General features: G+C 52.8%; 2 protein-coding genes across 2 annotated transcripts; one reads left to right on the plus strand and one right to left on the minus strand.

Annotated features, from left to right (window-relative positions):
* Nucleotides 1-1,299: 1,299 nt before the first annotated feature.
* CUNH22orf23 (chromosome unknown C22orf23 homolog) lies at nt 1,300-8,245 on the minus strand. The gene is made up of 6 exons (XM_047065396.1): nt 8,143-8,245; nt 7,000-7,062; nt 3,269-3,451; nt 2,493-2,624; nt 2,176-2,276; nt 1,300-2,031 (listed from the first exon to the last, which is right to left on the minus strand). The coding sequence occupies exons 1-6, from the start codon at nt 8,243-8,245 to the stop codon at nt 1,960-1,962; spliced, it is 654 nt and encodes a 217-aa protein (XP_046921352.1). The 3' UTR covers nt 1,300-1,959.
* A 598-nt stretch (nt 8,246-8,843) lies between these two features.
* Nucleotides 8,844-18,236, plus strand: POLR2F (RNA polymerase II, I and III subunit F). The gene is made up of 5 exons (XM_047066875.1): nt 8,844-8,957; nt 10,575-10,644; nt 13,320-13,450; nt 17,497-17,568; nt 18,060-18,236. Exons 1-5 carry the CDS (start codon nt 8,938-8,940, stop codon nt 18,148-18,150), a joined length of 384 nt encoding a protein of 127 aa, XP_046922831.1. The 5' UTR covers nt 8,844-8,937; the 3' UTR covers nt 18,151-18,236.
* Nucleotides 18,237-20,550: the final 2,314 nt, after the last annotated feature.

The following is a 20,550-nucleotide window of genomic DNA, read 5'->3' on the forward strand; positions in this document are numbered from 1 at the left end:
GCCCCTGGCGGTCTCCTTCCAGACGTGCCTGTTGACCTGGAGCTGGTCACCAACTCCACAAAGGCTTTCAGGGGCCAGGCAGGTCACATGCATGACCAGGCGGGGTATAACCTGAGGAGTGGCTCTGGCAGGCTGTCTGGGTGTCTGGAGACTCAGGTGGTGGGGACTGGGGTGAACTGGGGTGTCTGTGCCCCCAACTAAAGGGGGAGGTTCTTCGTTACTTAAGTGAACTGTAGTTTGTGGGAACGTGGGCCCAGTGTTGCCAGACTCTTCCATTTCTCAAAAGAAGCTAGAAATCCAGATTGCGTGTGCGTGTGATTTGTAAACGTTGGCAACGGATCTGAATTTAAATCAAGGGTAGGCTGTATTGTCACGGGTGGCCAAATTTGTCCTGGCATTCTCCAGTTTGCTGCCTCTGGGCTATGTGAGGGGGCCTTTGAGGTGGAGGACAGCTGTCCTTGTCATATTATACCCTCTGCCCTCAGGTTCTGGAGGGTGTGTGGACACAGGCCTCCCATGGAAATGTTCCTGAGCCAGCCCTTCATCTGGCCTCTTCTACTTACCTGTTTGGGGCTACGGGGCCATGTTTGTTCTGCAACCCAAAGCTTGGGTCATGTGTGTGGCCTGTAGGATGATTGATATGCATCCCTCCAGGTGGGAGTGTTGGTTGAAATTGCCAAAAAAATTTTTTGGGGGGTGAAAAGGGGGATTTTGTTAAAGCACGGGGATGGGACCCTTGGGCAGGAAGAGTGGCCCAAATTTCCAAAATATTTTGACGTGTGCGGACAGGAAAGTGTCAGAATACCGGAGAATGTAGGGCTCGTGGCTGTGAGAAGAAATGGGGACGTCCATGTGCTGTGTGCCAGGCCTGGGGGGCTGTTCTTGTGGTCGGAGGTCTCCGTAGCCCTCTGAGGCAGGGCTTCGTCGATGAGCAGTTGGAGCGGAGTCTGGGGTGCTGCCCAGGCTCGCAGAGCACAGGCTGGGATCGGAGCTCCAAAGCCGGGCTCTTTTGGTCTAACTGTCTCCCACCCTTGTGTCTCTGTGGGCCGCGGGTTTAGCGGAAAGACCGAGAACTAACTTCTAACCCTTAGTGGGCTACTTGAGTTGAATGACCTTGGTTACGGTGTCCTGGGGAGCCTCAGATTTCACACAGTGGGTAGCAAGCTGTCCCAGGGCTTTATTGAGCAAACGGACCAAGTGAAATTCAGCACCTGCCATGGTGCCCGGCCATGGGGCGTTCAAGAGGCGTTGGTTCTCATTTCCACTTGAGACGTGCAAATGGCTAAAAACCATCCGGGCTTGAAAAGTCCTAACTCCTTGAACACATAAGCCTTCCCTCTGAAAACAAAACAGTGTGTGTGATGACCTAGGGTAGAGGTGTCTTACTGGCCAGTTAATGGTAGTCGTTAAACATTTGCCCGAGGCTGTAAGAAGTCAAATAAATAGGTCCTAAGACAGGTAGGTCGAAAGGACTCCCATTCATTCCTGGGTTCTGAAAAGCAAATGCGTAGGGCACACAGGGGGTGCTGGGTGGGGAGGAAGGGGCCCGTGGGATGCCCTCTGACACGTGGCCAAGAGGGTGCGATTGGGCCTCGCCTTCACTGTATGTGGGCTCTTTCCCCGAGAAAAGACTCCAAGTCATGTGTGCTTATGTGTGTGGTGTGTGCTGGGCATGTCTGTGACTCTGACTGTCGGTCTCAGTGGCTCAGCCGACCCAGGCTCCCTGCGCAGAGCCTTGAGGCGAATCAGCTCATTCTCAGAGATTGGGCCATTTTCTAGGGTGCTGCGTGTGCCCAGGGTTCCCCGGGCCAGGGCAGTGCCGTGTGGCCATCTGACGTGGCTGAAGGCCAGGGTAGGTGAGCTGATGGGGGGGGGGGGGCGCGGGGGAGCCTGCTTGGCGATGGGGTGGGGCTCCAGTGGTCCAGGTTGGGCTACTCTGCTCCTGTCTCTGGAGGCAGATCAAGGGTTGGCAAGAGCCTTCCTAAGTTCCTCACTCCTCTTGTGGTCAATGTCTTCCATTTCCCGCAGTTTCTGCAAAGGGCATCGGGGAAAGCTGGGATTCAGGGCCAGGACCTGAGGAGCCCCAAACCTGGGCGACGGGTGCCCTGTCCACTCACGTCTCATGCTGCGCACGCACGGCAGACCCTCCCCCCCCCCCTTCCCTGTGGCTTCTACCTGGGAGATCTCCGCAAGGATGATCCCTCGGTACTGTCTGCCCTGTCCCAGCGCCTCCATGTCAGCCAGGAATTCTTTCCTGTCCTGGATTTCCTTTACCACTGGACAGGGGAGAAGGGCCGTCAGTGTATAGGGCAAGGGGGGCCGCCAGGCTCCCGGGAGGGGTGGCGGGGACAACGGGTTGCTCCCTTGGGGAGAGGAAGCGTTTCTGCGGTCCGTGTTCCCCACTCGTTGGCCCTCAGGGTTACTCTCCATCCCCCCTGATTGTGGACCCCTCTGCCCACCTTCCCGGCCTAGGTGGCCCATCGGTGGCTTACATTCTTCAAACCGGTCCAGCTCAGGGGCTGGGTCCTCCTGTCGCACCGGAGGGGGCTTCCTTTTCCGTTCCTCGGAGTCCTTCCCGGTGGCAAAAATGTTTTGGAGTCTTCGCTTCTCTTTCTCCAGATCTCCTACAGGGCCCAGAAATGGCCTAGTTAAGGCAGGCGAGGCACCCCACTCGTGGTCTGAGCTCCTGGTTGGGCATGCTTGTTCCGGGGTCCCGGCGCCTTGAACCCCGGGAACCCCTGAGTTTGTCCTGTCCAGACAGGCAGGAGGGGGAAGGGCCGAAAGAACTAAGGTCAGAACCCACACGGTCTGGTGCAGAGCGAGGCTAAGAAAACTGTGGTCGCCGTGGAGGCGGCCTGCGTGTAGAGGCCACGTGGAGCTGTCGGCAGGTCTGGGCCAAGAGCTACACCGGATGCCAGGCAGGGAGCGAGGCAAAAGGCTCCAGGAGGTAGGTTGGCGTGCCTACTGTGTGGGACTGTGTGACCTTAAGAGAGCAGGGGCCCTGAGATCTGACAGCCAAACACTCGTCAGGGACTGGTGGACTCTAGTTAATCATTACAGAATTCTAAAAAAAATGAAAAAGGACCAGTTCACCGGTTTCCTCTACACCCTGAACACCCCCAAGCTAACAGGTGCCCAGGCTCAAGTACATTAGTACAAACAGTGAGAGAATTTGGTCAGACAACTTGCCCTGCCCTACGGGCCGCTTGGCCCCCGGCCCCCTCGGGGAGGGAGGTGGAAGAGGGGCTCTCGAGGCCCTCTCACTTACGGGTGGCTTGAGGCTTGAATGGTTCCCGGCTATAGGCCCCGCCGGCTTGGCACACACTGGCAGGCCGGAGGTGGGGCCGGGCCACCAGGATGGGAGGCAGGTAGATGGCCGAGGCCGGCTGTTTGGGAGGCAAGACCCTCTGGCTGGATGTTGGGCTGCACTGGAGGGGCAGAGTGTCTCCTCCTGGGAAAGGAAGGTTCGAGGTGGAGGGGGACCCACCTGGCTTTTTTTTTTTTTTTTTAATTTATAAAAGTCATACCTGTCTGTTACAAGCAGTTTAACAGTGTAGAAGTCTTCCCTTCTCCCCTCCAGTCCCCCACCCCTACCCCATAACGAGCAACTGTTATAATCTGGTGGTCTCGTTCCAAACTTTTTGATGTTAATACAAACATGTTCAAAGATATGTGTGCATATATGAGCTTCGTTTTTCAAACACTGGACCATACTGTATTATATTCAGTAATTGGCTCTTCACTTAACAATTGATCATGGACAGTTTTCCAGATCACTTCATTTATACAGAACTTATTTTTTATAGCTATATACTAGTTCGTAGAATGGATACATTATTTATTCAGCTAGTCTTTTAATTTCAGAAACTCAGGCTGTTTCCTTTTCTTTTTTTTCCTGCTACTTCAAACAATGCTGCAATAAACATTCTTGTGCATCAAGCTTCTAGACTGCTGCTTTTATTTCTATAGGCGGATTCCTAAAAACTGCTTGGTCTCTAGGCAGGGAGGGATGGTTCCGATGGTGATACACACCAGTCTCCCTGACTGTCCTTCCCTGCTGTCTCGGCCCAGATCTGGGGATCCCCCCTCCAGGCCAGCCAAGTGTATCACCTCCTACCTGGTTGACTGGCCCCTGCTCTCAATTGCCCCAAAGCCCAGCTCGGAGCAGCCCCTCCCCTGCATTGTTTTGATCTGGCCCCCCATCTACCACTTCCACCTTTTCCAGCCTTCTATCACCCACCCAGCAAATACGTACTGAGTATCTGCTCTGTGCCGGGCCTAGGACACTGGGGGTAAAGTGGTAAGTAAGACAAAGTCCCCTCATGGCACTTACATTTGGGGTCGGAGGAGTGTGGATGATGAGTAAGTAAAATACATGGTTGGTTAGTGACGGTACAGGGATGGAACAGAGGAGGTCAGAGCAGAATTTACAATTTTAAAGAGGGGAGGCAGGGAAGGCCTCATGATGAGGTCAGCCCCCAAAATGGTGAGTTGCTCTGTCGTGCAGATATTTTGGGGAAGAGCATTTCGGGCAGAAAGAACAGCTGGAGCAGAGGCCGGGAGGTGGTCACGCGCCCGGAATGTCTGAGCAACAGCCAGAGGCTAGGGGGCCAGGAATGGAGTGAGCGAGGCAGGAGTATAGTGGGAGCAGAGGTCAGAGGTCAGGGAGGGCAAGAGAAGTTCAGGGACCGGCAGGCCTCCGGAAAGACCAGCTTTTACTTTTTCTTTTTTAATGTTTGTTTATTTTTAATGTTGACTTCTTTTTGAGAGAGAGTGAGCACATGAGAGCAGGGGAGAGGCAGAGAGGAAGGGAGACGGGAGAGAATCCCAAGCAGGCTCCGTGCTGTCAGCGCAGAGCCCGCCTCTGGGCTCGAGCTCACGAACCGTGAGATCGTGACCTGAGCCAAAATCAACTGGCTTTTACTTTGAGGTGGGAAACCATCGGAGGGTTTGGAGCAGAGGAGTCACATGACCCTTTGGTTGCTGCTGAAAGTACCGTGTGGGGGGGCCCGGGGCAGAGGTGGTCAGAGTCAGGATATGGTTTGAAGGTCAAGCAGACCCACGCTGATAGGTTGGATGTGGGGTCGGGGAGAAAGACGAGAAGGAGTCAGGGATGATTCTGAGGTGTCTGTCCCATAGGCCTGGAAGATGGAGTTGCCATTTTTCCCCACAAACGAGCCCCTTCTCATACCCTCTACCTAGAGCCACACCATGGCCTTCCTGCTCTTCTCTGGAGAGACACCGTGCTTCCCAGAATGTCCCTCCTGCTCCCTCCGCTCCCTCCTTCCGCCTGTCCGGTGCGGTGTGCCGTCCCATCCGCCGGCCTACCCTCAGCAGATGATTATGGCCTGAGTAATTCTGGGAGGTCAGGTGAAGGAGAGGAATTTGTGGCTAGCAACAGAATTTGAATGAAGCCTCAACACAAGTAGGATTTGGTTAAGAGGAGAGAAAACGAGACGGGATTCCAGAAGAAAGCAGACCCAACACAAATGAATGTCTGGAGACAAGTTTTTAAAAAGAAAACTTAGCAGAGTAAAACTGTCAGGCAAACCAGTTACTTGCCTAATGAAATCAGTCCTTCAGTAAATATCGAGCACCTAGGTGCTGGGGGTCCTGCGGTGAACAAGGCGGACACAGTCCTTCGTTTCCTGGAATTTATTGGAATTTCTAGCACATTCTCTTTGCAGTCCTGCTAGAGGGGCCACCAGATTATTAGTGGATTGCTGAGTGCGGAGATAGAGTTACATGATGCAGATGTATGAAGGCACCAGGCTCTGACAGCCTGGGCTGTCCTTGTCCCCAATAAGTCCCCTGGCCACTGCTGGAGCGGCACTGCTAATATTCGCCTCTCTGACACTCTCTTCCCTTCGCTTCTGTGGCTGCTCAGGTGCCCTCCCACAGGCACCCTCTTCCGTACGTAAGGCAATCACTTCTGGTAGATTCAATAGAGAAGGTTCTGACGTTCTCTCTCTCAGAGGCAACTTCACAGGTCTCTGTTCCGATCCATTAAATGCTGATTCGGTGAGACCTCAGAAAGCAGGGTAGTTTTCAAGATCTCAGGGCGCACCTTGCTACCGTGCCCATGTACTTACACTTTGTTGTTTTCCTTAAAAATAACTAATACAATGGGCAGTCAGAGGTGAGCGGTGGGAGGCCTTTGCATACTCCTCCTATGTTGGAATCCTGCCACTTGTCTTGCTTCTACTAGCTAAGCTGTGAATGAATAAAAGTAGGAGTAAGACACACAGTCCTTTCCTCTGGAGAGCTCATACGGTATGTGTGTAACAGACTGCAGACATGACCACGTGGAGACTATTTTGGTCGGGCAGGATGTCTCAGCTGGGCTGTGATCTCTTGGAAGGATGGCTGGAGACAGATGGCAAGGGCTTGTTGTTGTGCTAGGACCCGTGTCCCAGAAAGAAACAAAGGCCCTGAACGATCAATTCCCCAGGAGCAAGGGTCAAAAATACTATTCAATTTTTTTGGTCTTTTTTTTTTTTTAATAGAATTTTTAAAAGCTTATTTATTTATTTTGAGAGAGAGAGAGAGAGCGAGAGTGAGCAAGCGAGCCAGGGAGGGGCAGAGAGAGGGAGGGAGAGAGAGAATCCCAAGCAGACTCCAGGCTATCAGCGTGGTGCCTGATGGACCTGAGCTGAAACCAAGAGTCAGTCGCTTAACCAACCTAGTCACCCAGGTAACCCTTTTCGTGGTCTTTAAGAGATTTTTTTCTTTCTGAGAGCCCAAGCAGGGAAGGGGCAGAGAGAGAGGGACAGAGGCTCTGAAGGGGGCTCTGCGCTGACAGCAGTAAGTCTGATGTGGGGCTTGAACTCGTGAACCGTGAGATCATGACCTGAGCCGAAGTCAGGCGCTCAACCCACTGAGCCACCCAGGTGCCCCTGGTCCTTTTAAACGAGATCCCCAACCCCTGAATATGGAGGAGCATTAAAAGTGTGGTCCAGAGTCCCTCCGCCCAGGAAGCCTCTGTGGATTGCCTCTTACTTTTCATGGTGTCCATGATGTGTCGCTGTTGGAAGTTTGTCAGTTTGGATTCCTTCATCATCACTGCAAAGGTAAAGCACCGCTATGAGGTCTCCCGGACGGCAGACACAGCCCTTCATCTCACCTTATTCTAGTGTAAAATTGTATCCCCTCCTAACCCCATTCCGCACCTCAGTACTCCTTCCCTCCCTTTCCTGCTTCATTGTTTTTTCTGTAACACTTACTATCATTGAAATTCTATATACTTACTGTCACTCCTACTAGAATATGAGCTCATGAGAGAGCAAGATTTTTCGCTGTTTTTTTTTCTTTTCATTTCTTTTATTATTAATTTAAATTTTTTTTAACGCTTATTTATTTTTGAGACAGAGAGAGACAGAGCATGAATGGGGGAGGGTCAGAGAGAGAGAGGGAGACACAGATTCCGAAACAGGCTCCAGGCTCCGAGCTGTCAGCACAGAGCCCGACGCGGGGCTCGAACTCACGGACCGTGAGATCATGACCTGAGCCGAAGTCGGACGCTTAACTGACTGAGCCACCCAAGCGCTCCATTTTTTTCTTCTTTTCTTTTTAACTGCTGTGTCTCTGGCACTTAGAACAATGTCTAAAGCACATTAAGCAGGTTTAAAATTTTTTTGTTGTTGTTGAGTGAGTGAACCAATGGACAGTATTTTATTAAGCATGTGCCAGGTGCTGGAGCTACAATCGTTGAGCCCAAACAGGCACAATCCCTGCCCTAATGGAGTTCGTGATCTAGAGGGGTAGGTGGATATTAATTCAGTGGGAGACAACTAAATATCTGACTCCAGGTTGTGTTGTCCATTGAGGGACAGGGTATTTGGTAGTGTGAAAGCACGGAACTGTCGGTTCCACTGTGGTGGCGGGTGGGGAGGAGATCAGGCTTCCCTGGGGAAATTGAAAGCGTGATCTAAGGGACGCGCGGGAGTTAATCACTTCAAAATTCTTATTTCTTTGACTTTTGGCCACTTGCAAGTTGTAGGATCCCCAAACCTTTCTGAACCCCAGGCTTCTTATCTGTAAAATAAAAGTAGCAATTGCTAAGCACAGATCATGTAAGGGATAACTGAGTTACAGAGGGTACCTGCTACCAGCACTCTTCTCCGGTCCTTTAAACACACTGACCTCTGAGCAGCTGGCAGGTCCCGGGGGTGTAAGTGGCTGGCTTGGAGCAGCGCCAGAACCCTGTTCCTTTGGTCACTGCCTCCACCCTTTCCTGGGAAGCCATGGAAGGGCCCTGAGGAGGGAAAAACGCAATGACAACCCCTGTCTCCCAGGCCCAATTTCTGCTCCCGCGCCCCCAACCTCCTCGACGCCACCCAAAGTCCGGGAGTGGGGGGTCGAGTCTCAGCAAAAACGTGACTCGTTGCCGTCAGTATCGCGATAGTGCCCTTCCCCCCCCCCCCCACCCCGAACAGATACACAGGCAGATCCTCACACATGAACGGAGACCTCATCCTGACCCGACGCCTGTGGCAGGGAAACAAACCCTCTCTGGCGGAAAGGGGAGGTTAGGATAAGCCGTGGTCCGGACAGAGCCCGTTGGGGGATAAACCAAAATGGAAACCTCACCCTAAAGTAAGACCCCGCTGGTGCCTCCTCCCCACAGGGAGCAGCTGGGCTCGGGAGACCGTAACCACGGCCTCGCGGCGGTTGTGCGGCGCCTGGACCCCGCGCGAAACCCTCCGGACCTCAGCGACTAGAGCCCGCCCCCAGCGGCTCCGGCTACCATGGGAACGGGCACACGCCTCCCGGCGCGTGCGCACAGTTACGGCTTCGGCCTGCCTACCGGAAATACTTGCCTCTGGGTCACGGCGCAGGCGCAGAGTACGCGTGGCGCCGCTCGAGGCGGAGGCGCGCTGTTTTCGGGTGTCCGCGCGGGTCCCTGGCGCGGAGTGGGGTCGCTGCGGCGCCGGCGTCATGTCAGATAACGAGGACAAGTGAGTGCGGGAGCTTGGGAAGGGGCGGGTGAAGCGGGAGCCTGGGTCGAAGGAGGCCGAGGAGCCAGGCTCGAGGGGCAGTGTCTTGAGGGGACTGCGGGTGCTGAGTGGGCCCGCGGAGCTGCGGGGGAGAAGGGCGGGGGGCCGGGAGGAAAGATCCATCCAGAGGCCCGGCTCGAGGAGCAGTGAGAAAGGTCTTTCAGCCGACTTCCAGCGAGCCGGGCTCCGTGTCTTGTAATGAGAGTATTGAGGTGAACTAGACATAGTCTCTCGTCCCCGGGGGCGCCCTTTCTAGAAGAGGGGACAGGCCCACAAACAGATAATGCAGGGTCGTGTGAGAGTACGTGGTAGACGTACGTAGTAGAGAAGGAGTCCAGGGGAGAGTCTGGCGAGACTCGGGGGGTGGTAAAGGTCTGGAAGGGTTGCAGGAATCTCGGTGAGAAGGTCGTGGCTTGGACTGGGGTGGCACTAGGAGAGGTGGTGACGGCAGGTGGTGTTGAATTCTGGATCGATGTTGAAGGTAGAGCCCAAAGATTTCCTGATACGTGGGGTCGGAGGAGATGCGTCTTACGAAGATGAAAATAGTGGAGTCATCAGCAGTGTGTATATGAAATAGAGTATACTGTATTTAGTCAAAACTAAGAATCAGGTGAAAACCTCAGGGGAGTGTCGGTAGAGAAGAAGAGATGGCTGGGGACTGTTAGGGCATTCCAGCATTGAGTGCCTGTGGGGAAGAGAGGGGGAAACCAGCATAGGAGACTGAGATGGGACAGCCAGTGAGGTGGGGGAACCCCAAGAGAGAGGTGTCCTTGTAGTTAAGTGAGGGCAGAGTATTGAGCTGGGGAGTGTGTGTGTGTGTGGGGGGAGGTGGTCTGGTGTGCCAACTGAGAGATTCAGCTAAAGGAGAACAAGACTTGTCCATTGGATTTAGCAACGTGGCAGCCATTAATGAACTTGAGAAGGCTGGTTTTGCTAGAACTGTGGAGGTAAAAGCCTTGCTGGCATGAGATTATGACACAACTGGAGACAGAAGAGGGACAGCTTTCATGAATTTGGCTCCCAAGAGGAGCATGGACATAGGGCTCGGTGGGGGGTACAAGCGAAATAAGTTTTGTTTATTTTTTAAGATGGGAAACTAACTACATGTTTATATGTTGATGGGAATGATCCAGTAGAGAAACAGTGATGATGAGTGAGTCCTAGCGAAATTTGGGGGCTGATGGGGGTAAGGATGGAAGTAAAATGGAAAAGAAGTTTGATTCACTCATTAAGTAGTTATTTACTGAGTCAATTCTACATACTGAGTGAGATACGGGTATCTGCTGTCTTTAAAAAATTTTTTTTTAACATTTATTTATTTTTGAGAGACAGAGTCTGAGCGGGGGAGGGGGAGAGAGAGAGAGACAGACAGACAGACAGACAAACAAGATCTGAAGCAGGCTCCAGGCTCTGAGCTGTCATCACAGAGCCTGATGCAGGGCTTGACCTCACAAGCCGTGAGATCATGACCTGAGTCGAAGTCGGATGCTTAACCGACTGAGCGACCCAGGCGCCCCTCTGCTGCCTTTGATTCTAGTAAGTGATGCTCCAACTAACTGCCCTCTTCTTCTTGTACAGTTTTGATGGTGACGACTTTGATGATGTGGAGGAGGATGAGGGGCTGGGTGACTTGGAGAATGCCGAGGAGGTCAGTATTTAGCTGTGGACTCCCCTTTTCTGCAGTCCAAGCTGCCAAATAACCCGGCCAGTGATAATCGCCTGAATGAATCTGCCTCTTGCGGGTCACATCCCCTGCCACAAGCACCCCCAGTTAGAGTGAGCAGTGTTCCAGTCCTGGGTGGAGGAAAAGTCCTACAGGGTGGGCCATAGCCTGTGGCTTTGGGGGCAGTCGGTTTACTGATGCGTGAAATATCACCTTCATTCATTCAGCAAGCGTGTGTTGATTGTTTGTTATGTGTTAGGTGCCCTATGGGCAGGGTTTACTTAAGGAGCCCTGGGGAGAGTGATCTGGGATAAAGCTGGAGAGGTAAGGGCCCACATCAGGCAGGATTTTATAGCCTAAAGGCACTTAGAAGCCACCACGTGTTGTGGTTTTTTTAAATATTTTTAGATTTATTTTTTTAAAGTAATCCCTACACCCAGTGTGGGGCTGTGGGGCTCAAACCCACAACCTTGAGATCAAGAGTTGTACTCTCTACGGACTGAGCCAGCCAGGCGCTCCCACCGACAAGTGTTGAGCCGGGGAGTGGCACTATCCCGTGTACACTTTAGAAAGGGCATTCTGGCGTCAGAGTGACGAGTGAGTTGGGGAGGAGCGGGAGTTAAAGACAGAGACCTTGAGGGTCTCTCCATCTAGGCGAGAGACCCGTGGCTTGGACTTGGGTGCTGGTAATGTAAGTGATAAGAAAATGGACAAAAGAGGTATTTTTGGTGGATTGGAGATGGAACTAAGAAAGTGGGAGGTGACAGGGGTGACCCCCAGGTTTCTGACTTGTGTCACCAGGTGGACGGGTTACGAATTTCATGAATGACATTGGGCTTTCTGTGCCGTGACTGATGGAGGAAGTGCTTTATAGCTCCTGGAAAGGGAGTGATCCCTCAATTATTTTAGGCTTGGAAGCCGAAGCCCCCATTTTTGGATTTTCTCTTTCTTCTGCACGGCACTCTCGGGTACCTGTTCGCTGAGTCAGAAACGTCCTCCCCTGTCCTGGTCCCCTACCATCCCTATTTGGTTGATTTTGCCTCCTACACATGGTCCAGCCCTGTTGCTGTTTCTCCATTCTCAGTGCTTCAGCCTGGCTGAGGTCTTTATTCCGCTTCACTCACTTTGCTGCGGAAATGTGTTACTGCTCTTCCTGCCGTCAGTCTCCCACCACTCTGCTGGATTGGCCATTCTGCTGCCACAGTTTCTCTTACCTGCCTACCTGATTGCTTACTACTCGTCTTCCTCTATGGTCTGCTTCTGCCCTTACCCTCTACAGGATATGCTCGACAGAGCATCTGTAGGGATACCTTTACTTTTTTTTTTAAGTATATTTATCTACTTGGGGCGGGGGGGGCGGGGGAGAGAATCCCAAGCAGGCTCCATGCTGTCAGTGCAGAGCTCACACAAAGCTCGATCCCCTGAACCGTGAGATCATGACCTGAGCTGAAATCGAGAGTCAGATGCTTAACTGACTGAGTCACCCGGGCGCCCCTCTTTAGTTTTTATACCACGTATGTTATTTGTTAATTTTCTTATCTCTTGTAATACAAGCTCTATAGGGGAAAGAATTTTTATCTGTCTCACTCTTCTATTTCAGGCACTTAGAACACTGACACGTAGTAAGCACTCAATAAATATTTGTTGATTTAATTCTTTTTTTGTTGTTTATTTTAGTAATCTCTACACCCAACACGAGGCTCGAGCTCATAACCTCGAGATCAAGACTCACATGCTGTATCCACTGAACTAGCCAGGCGCCCCTAATTCTTTATTTATTATAGAATTTATTCTCCTGCCTAAAACCCTTTGCACACCTTTTGCTCCAATCATACTTCACAACTCATTCATTGTCTCCCACCGCTGTGCTTTTGTGCCTGCCACTCAGCCTACCTGGACTGCCCTTCTGTTTCTCGTTGGCTTGGCAGCTCCTACTCCTTCTGGAGTTGCTTGTTTCGTCTCTGGACAGCCTTCCTAACCCCCAGCATGAGTGTGATGTCCCCCCCCACCTTCTCGTGAACTTCATTGTCTACTTGCCGACCTTTGTAGCACCTGCTGCTTTGTTTACTCTTGTCTCCTCTCCTGACTGTGAATTCTTTGACAGCAAATGCTTCACTTGCTGTCTTATCATCCATTATGATGTTTGGCACATGACAGATCCTTCATAAGTAATTGTTGAATACACGTGAGCGCCTGTGTATCCTTGCCTTCACTTTGACTTTTTAGCCACTTGACCTGTTGATTCAGTTACCCTGTCTGAAAGATGGGGTGCTTATTCCTTGCCCCCTACTTAAAGAGACTTGTCTGTGCCGAAGGACTTCTTGGCATATGGCTAATGTTCTGGGGCCACCCCATCTCCAGGCCATCTGCTTCCCTCTTCCGGATGAGGCAGTTGGCTCTGGAATCCCAGTCGTGGTTCTTCTTTTTCGCTAGGTCTGAGACTTTGACCAAGTTAGCTAATGCTCTGAGCCAGGCACTATAATGGCCACCACGTAAGGTTATCGTGAGAATTAGAGGAGGTGTCACTAACTGCAGGTGTGCATGCTGGCACGTGATAAGCAGTAATGGTAGGGGGGATTGTAATCATTGTCATTATCGTCCTGCCCCTCAACCCAGAAAATACACCTGAGACTTTCCCTCTTTTCTGTCTTGGCGTCCAGGAGGGCCAGGAGAACGTCGAGATCCTCCCCTCTGGAGAGCGACCACAGGCCAACCAGAAGCGAATCACCACACCGTATATGACCAAGTATGAGCGAGCCCGTGTGCTGGGCACCCGAGCCCTCCAGATCGCGTGAGTATATGCCCTTTCGTGATCTTTTCTGTCGGTCAGGCCACAGTAAGCTTCCGAGCTATTGATGTGGCCCAGCCGGCACCTGAAAACACTCTCCCTGCTCTCGCATGCTAAGCAAGGGTGGTGCTGTCTCTGTGTGCCGGGCACTGTTCTAGACTCCTGCCCTCAGGGAGTTGGTGATCCAGTAGGAGAAATAGGACGTGAACATCTGAGGAGCCAAATAACAGTCCAATAGAAACATAAGGAAAGTACAGAACTCGGGTGCCTGTTAGGTTAGTGAAGCAAAACAAAGAAAAAAAAGTGTGAGTTCAGGGAGCTATAGACCATCGTGGGCTGGTGGATCAGGGCTGCTGTGGCAGCACCTGTCTGGCTTAAGGTGGTTCTTGACCCGACGTGGACGGTGGCCAGCCCAGAGGAGTGGGGAGGCCCTCCATGTAGAGGCCAGGCTAGAGGAGCGAAAGCACAGAGCAGCCTTGCCTTTCTCCTAAGTTTGAACCCAGGAGAAGAATGAGAAGGTTCAGGAACTAGCCAGCGGACAGGTGATTCTGTCATCTGAACGTGAAAATGTCCGATGGCTGCACATGCCCCCTGTCGGCCATAGGCACTGTGGGCATCTGGAGCCTGTGTCTGCAGGGGCCAGCCAGCCTGCCTGCCAAGGCTGTGGGCGAACAGACCTGAAAGCACCCTCTCTGTAGGCAGGTGGCTTTGAGAGAGCAGGGACTGTCGACGCTGGGCCACGGACGCTTTTCCTCCCACACTCCCTCTTGGGAGTTACTCTTCTTTCCTACGGAGCAGTGAGTCCGGGAACAGAGGGAGGACACACGTGCTCTGCATACTCTAACAGGATGTCCTCCCGAGGGAGAGACAAGGCTGAGGAAATGAACCCCCACCCCAACGTCTTACAAGCTGGTATGGGAGATGGGTGTCTGGTCGGATGGGCGCATCAGGTAGGGAATCGTGGAGAATTGGCCAGAAACGCTGGGGTCAGCTCTGTGGAGTGCTGATGCTAAAGGAGATTCTAATCTGTGTGTTCCCTCATTTGTTTTCAAATAGCACTCGGCTTTATCCCCCTTACTCCTGTGGGGTAAAGATGACCACCATGTGCACTTCGAACAGGGTTTTATGGGTGGGTAACCCTGTTCCTCGCCTTCTCTAAAGCAGTAGACCTCTCCCCGGCCTGCTTGTACTCTTGGCTGGTCTGGGCGGAATTAGGGCTGCACTGAGCATGACAGTTGGGATAGTCGCTGGGTCAGGATCCCGTGGGTCTGCACCATCAGTTATGGCAGCCGCCTGCCGCACGTGGCCATTTATGTTAAGTAAGATTAAGTGAAATCAAAAGTTCAGGTTTTCAGTCTCATTAGCCACATTTCAGGTGCTCAGTAGCCACGTGTGGCTAGGACTCCATAACAGAGAGCGCGGATAGAGGACGTTTCCATCATTGCAGAACATGCCAGTGGGCAGTGCTTGTCTAGGCTAAAAACGATCCAGCGGAAAGAACTTCTCAATTATCTTTCAAGCAAGGACAATGATCGTATGCAAGCTTAAAGTCTTTCAGTGCTGACTGAGGTAGGGTGCTTGCACCCGGTGGGGATGCAAAGATGATTCCAGATGGCCACAGTCCCCCCACCCCTCACCCCCCCCCCCCCCGCCCCCCAGCCCAGTCCTCCAGGTGTTTGCTGCCTTGGGGGAGATGGCTCACAAATAACCAGAACCCAAGGCAGACGGGAGCAGTGCTTTCCAGAAGGCACGAGAAAGAGAAGGGAGTGGTTGTAGGGGTGACTGGGAGAGCCTCATGAAAGGATTAGAATTCAAGAGGGATGGGGAAAGGCAGGTGGTTTTGAGGGTGACCCAGGTGCCAGAGACAGTGCGAGGAAAGACAGGCAAGCGTGGATTGTGGTGGGGGAATGGCAAGTAGCTAGGGGCACAAGGGGCTGGAAAAGATGTCACCGGTGCCTTGAATGACAGGTTCAGGGGATCGGCATGCGTTTGGTGGACAGGGTGGGGCACTTGAAAGTTTGGAGGCGGACGTTCAGCACGCTACCAAGACCCGTGTCCTGCTTTGCTTTGGGAGAGAAGCTTGGTTCAGCTTAGTTGGGTCTGTTGTGCCCCTTCCAGTTAAGGGTTAGGATGCCGTCTGGTGGTTCCCAGCGAGCCGTAAGCCCTCAGACAGCCAAGGGCTGGATCTCGTCCCCTAGTACCAGACGTGCGATGCTGCAGCTTGTTGGTGCTGAACAAATAGTTCTTGGATTTTTTGGATGAAGTCTCACTCTGGTTTTTTAGCACCACCTGGTGGCTGATGTTTGACACAGCCACTTCCTAAGGATCGTTGCCAAGTTTGTGGGGTCACTGGTGCAGACGTAATACCTGAGGGCACACTCATGATTCGCACATTGTGTGCACAAGGCTGGATGAATGAACTTGGATTATTCCTATCTTGAAAGAAATAAGGTGTAGGCAGATTAGGAAAAACAGTTTGCTACGTTTTTTAAAGCTTTAAATGTAGGGAAGGACTTACATACTTGAGAGGGGATATAGGGAAAGTTAAACATTTGGTCCCTGCCGCTGCGAAATTTTCAGGGCTTTTGGAAGTAACAGAAATCAAAATAGTAATAAGATTAGTCAGTTACATTGTGTAAACTGGTGGCTCTCAGACCGGCTGATGATCAGAGTCGCCTGGTAAGCTTTGCAAATGGAGGTTCTCAGGCTCCTTCACCAGAATTGCTAGTCAGGGGGTCTGGAGCAGGAGCTGCGAGCCTGTGTTTTTAGCATGCTCTCCTAGTAATTCTGGTGATTGTTAGGTTGGGGATCCGTTAGTATAAACTTGTGCTGAAATCATGAATGGTGGCTTCCTAGAGGAGGTAGGCCTAGAGTTGGCATTCCTCCTGTTCATTTTTAGAGTCTCTTCTGAAGAGCAGTTGTTGTTAGGGCATGTGGCCCTGGGTCACAAGGTGCTCTGGTCCAATGCAGAAAACTTCAAATAAGCAGCTACAGTACAGTGAGATCGAGAAGCTTGTGTCAAATGAGTCAGGGCGCTGAGCATTTTCAGGGCGGACGATTTCCAGAGTGGAGACATGTGAGCCCCTCCCAGGCTTGTAGGGAGAGGAAGAGCTTACAAGAGGATGCAGAAGGGAAACAGCAGGGTGTGTACAGGGAGCCTTGGGGGCGTGGTAAGGCGGGAACGTGGGATAAGTACAGGCAAGTAGCCTGAGAAGGTGCACCGAGAAGGACGAGCAGGAGCCAGACTGGGTTCTGGCTGATGGCCGTGGGGCGCCATGGAGGGTTGTAGGCAGGTGCGTGCCTGATCGCAGGCCCCGTATGGAGGCTGAAGAGTAGGACGGCGAGGGCTGTTGCCGAGGTAGAGAAGGAAAATGAGCCGGCTGGGCCCTGAGGCAGGCCTGAGGAGTTGGGTTAGAGCGAGCCTTTGCCTGGCCATTCCTTGGTGCTGGAATACTCTGCCGTGGCTGCCGGGCCCAGGAGTCTGTGGTCGGCCCTGCCTTTCTTAAGCGTATGGATCTTTAACTTACGGATCTTTAACTTATTAGTGGGAGGCATTACAGCACAGTGGGTAGGAACATGCGGGATTCAAATGGCTGTGTGATCTTGGCAGATTACTGATCTCTCCGTGCCTCAGTTTCCTCATCAGTAAAATGGAAATAATAGCAGTACTTACCTCAGAATGGGGTCATCCCCATAAAGAGCTGAGAACAGCATGTGGTTCTTGGTGAGCCTTTACTTGTTAGTAACGTCTTAGTGTCGTAGGTGAGGCAGGACTGTCTCCCGTTTTCAAATGAGGATACTGAGATTTGGAGAGAAATTCGGTGTGTCTTTGGAGGCAGAATTTAAATCCAGTCTCCTGGTTCCCACTTGCTTCTCCTCACCATGGCAGTGCCCCTGAACACGTTCCCACCCTCCCATGCCTGCCTGTCTCCCTGGAAGGTGACCTTTCTAGGTGAGGACTGGGATGCTGATCTGATCCTATCTGTGAAGTGAGCCCCCTGATTTCCTGCTGGGCCCTTCTCCCCCAACACCTGTCCCTGTACCTACAGGATGTGTGCCCCTGTGATGGTGGAGCTGGAGGGGGAGACAGATCCCTTGCTCATCGCCATGAAAGAGCTCAAGTAAGTCACCCAGATCGTGGTTCACTGCTCCTGAGCCCTGCGAGGTATCCCCCAGGTTCTCTGCTGCACACCTCTGCCCCACACCCCTGCCTGGGAGGTGAGATTCTTGTTCCTCTTGGTCCTTAGTTTGTTCTGGAGTCAGCCCGCCAGGCAGGGGGGTGGGAGGGGGCAGGCAAAGGGGGAGGGCTTTGACGAGGCAGGGTCCTCTCCTGTCTGTCAGAATCTCCCTCTTCCTGCTGCACTTGGCCTTACCAGTATCCCTCCACACTTCCCCTCCTCCCCTCTTCAGCCCTCGGATGGCAGAGCCTTTCCAGAGCCACCGTCCCTGGGACGCAGGAACTCTCTTTTTATTGCAATTTCTTTTCCACACCTAGTCCTAAGAGGATGCTGCTACGACTTCCCTCCCCTTGCATTCTGCACACAGCGTGTCCCTTCTGCTATAGAGCTCGGGTCACCAGCCCTCATATACTTGTGACTTCTCCCTGCCACAGGGCCCGAAAGATCCCCATCATCATTCGCCGCTACCTGCCAGACGGGAGCTATGAAGACTGGGGGGTAGACGAGCTCATCATCACCGACTGAGCTGGAATCATCTTCCTGACTGTGCCTCATCCTAGTTTCTATTTTCACATTCTTTATACATGTAAATAATAAACCGTTCAACCTTTCATCCCCCTCTGCCTCCAGCTCTCTGTGATGCCCCCTCGCTCCTTCCCTGATAGCACCCTGCTGCCTGGCGGGTGCACCCATTCCTGTGGCCCCGTGACTGTCAGCTCAAGAAGCACCAGGGGCCTTACTCCTTGTGGATCCCCCGCATCCCTCCCTCCATCTCCCTGTTCACCAGCGCAAAGGCTGCTGCAGGGAGACACCTCAGCTGCCTTCCCAGCAGACAGACGAGTCTTTGTGCCCAGGGAACTGGTTGCCACGGAAACCCCCAATTTCCTTTCCAGTGGGGACTGGCTTCAGGGGCTTCTCCCTTCTCAGGAGTATCACAGAGCAGGTCTCATCAAGCCACCCATTGTTTCCTGAGGACCTGCCTCGAGCCTCTTATCGTGGGCTCGGATCCCCTTTCAGGAGCTAGTGCCCCAGCAGGAAGCTTGGGGATGCAGTGATCTCCCGCCCTCCCCAGGCAGAGCCCTGCTGGGCAAGGCAGCAGCTGGAGCGAGGACTGAACACCTGCCCACCCCTGTCCCAGCCCTGTCCCCACTCCCCAGGTCACCGCCTGTACACTGCCTTCCGTGGCCTTCTGGTCCGCCTCCGCCATCCTCTCTCCTTCCCCACCTCTGGAAGATGTCCTTTCCCTTCTGTGTAGGGCCCATGCTCCTCCCAGACCTTGACTGGGATGATGGTGGGCAGGGAAGCAGGGCTCCTGGGTTCCAGGTGTGACATTAAATCGGGACTGGAGCTCCCCTTCCTCTGCCCTAGGCTCTCCTGGGTCCTGTTCTCTGCACCCTGCTTACCCAGCTTGCAGTAAGACCAATCACGTTGCTTCCCCTCTCCCTTGTGGGGACAGGAAGAGGGTGTATCTTGATACCAACAGAGATAGAGGGGACGGTTGGCTCCCTGAATATTCCAGCCTTGCCCTCCATTCTGCTGTCAGCTCCCCTTCCAGGAAGAAGAGGGGCAGGCTTGCCTGACTTCTGCAAGAGGCAGGGCCTCCTGGGTGGGTGCTCTGTGGACAGAGTGGGAGTAATGAGCGTCCCCGGGGGGCGGGAGGGGTGCCTGCCACTCTGAAGAAGGGTTAATCCGGGGAGCAGTGGACTTCGCACCCCCTTCCTCCCTCCTCCAAGCCTGTGGAGTCCTTTAATCAAGTTGGGTGCTGAAATTCCAGCTCTGAAATGCCGCCTTTGTGCTGGCGTCCAGGCGGCCGCCCCAGAGCGCGGGGTCACTTTCTCGGCCCCGATCCTCTAAATGGTCTCTTTGTTCCTGCTGGGCCGCTCAGTATCAGATGTGATTAAAGGGAGATGGGGTTTGGGCGGGGGAAGAGAGAAGGGGATGGGAGAGGGAGTAGGGGGTTAACCCTTAGGGGATAGGGTGTAAGGGAGATGGAAAGAGGGGTGGTTTTCCTCCTGTCTCCCTTCCCCTCTTCCATGGAGTCCGTCCCTTGCTGCTCAGCTGGCCAGGCTGGGGCATAGCCTCTTCAGTCCTCGCCAGAAACATGTGGCCCCATCTCTATGCACATGGGGCCACTGCCTTGCTGAGGCCCAAGCTCATCCAGAACCTTAGGTCTAAGGGGTGAGCACAAGCCAGGTCTTCCAACTTCTCCAGGGTCCTTTGTCCTCTCTGGGGCCACTTTCCCTCCTCCCGTATCCCCAGTGACTTCCCGGTCCATCTCTGTCTCATGAGAGGCAGGGTCCTGGTGGTGGCAGTTTCATCTCGATGAGGCCCCTCCCCTCTGCCCTGCTGGCTCTGTGTCCACAACCCCACTGACAGCAGGAGCAGTGAACGGACTGGAAATGGACCAACCACCTGCTCTTCAATAGAGGGGAAAGGGTGGGTTGTAGAAACTGCGAGCACCTAAGGTTAGTACTGATTGATCCCTGACAAAATTCTAGAACAGGTTGTTGCATGTTTGAAAACACATAGCTAATAAAGAGGAGATCCAGGAGCTGTCAGGGTTTCTAAGAATATCGCCAAATGAGCCACATTTCCCTTTCTCAAAGGTTACTGGTCTGGTAGGTTGGTGGGATAGAGCGAATCTCGATTTTAACGAGGCATCAGGCCAGTCTCTGCATACAGCTACAATGGAGAAGTTTGTACTTCTAAATAGATTCAAAATTGATCGGACAGTCTTCCCCTAAGAGTGCAGATAATAGAACCGATGATGGAGAATCTTCAGTAGTGTATACGGGCCTGTCCCTGTTCATTTCAACCTTTTTTTTTTTTTCTTTTTTTTTTAAATTAGTGACTTAGGATATTCAAGTCTGCAGATCCATAAAGCTCGGAAGGAGCGCTAATAAGTTGGACCCAGAATTCCAAGAC

This window comes from Lynx rufus, unplaced genomic scaffold (genome assembly GCF_022079265.1).
Source record: "Lynx rufus isolate CCGP_SWC_20201006 ecotype Redwood Valley unplaced genomic scaffold, mLynRuf1.p SCAF_7, whole genome shotgun sequence".
NCBI classification, from domain to species: Eukaryota; Metazoa; Chordata; class Mammalia; order Carnivora; family Felidae; genus Lynx; species Lynx rufus.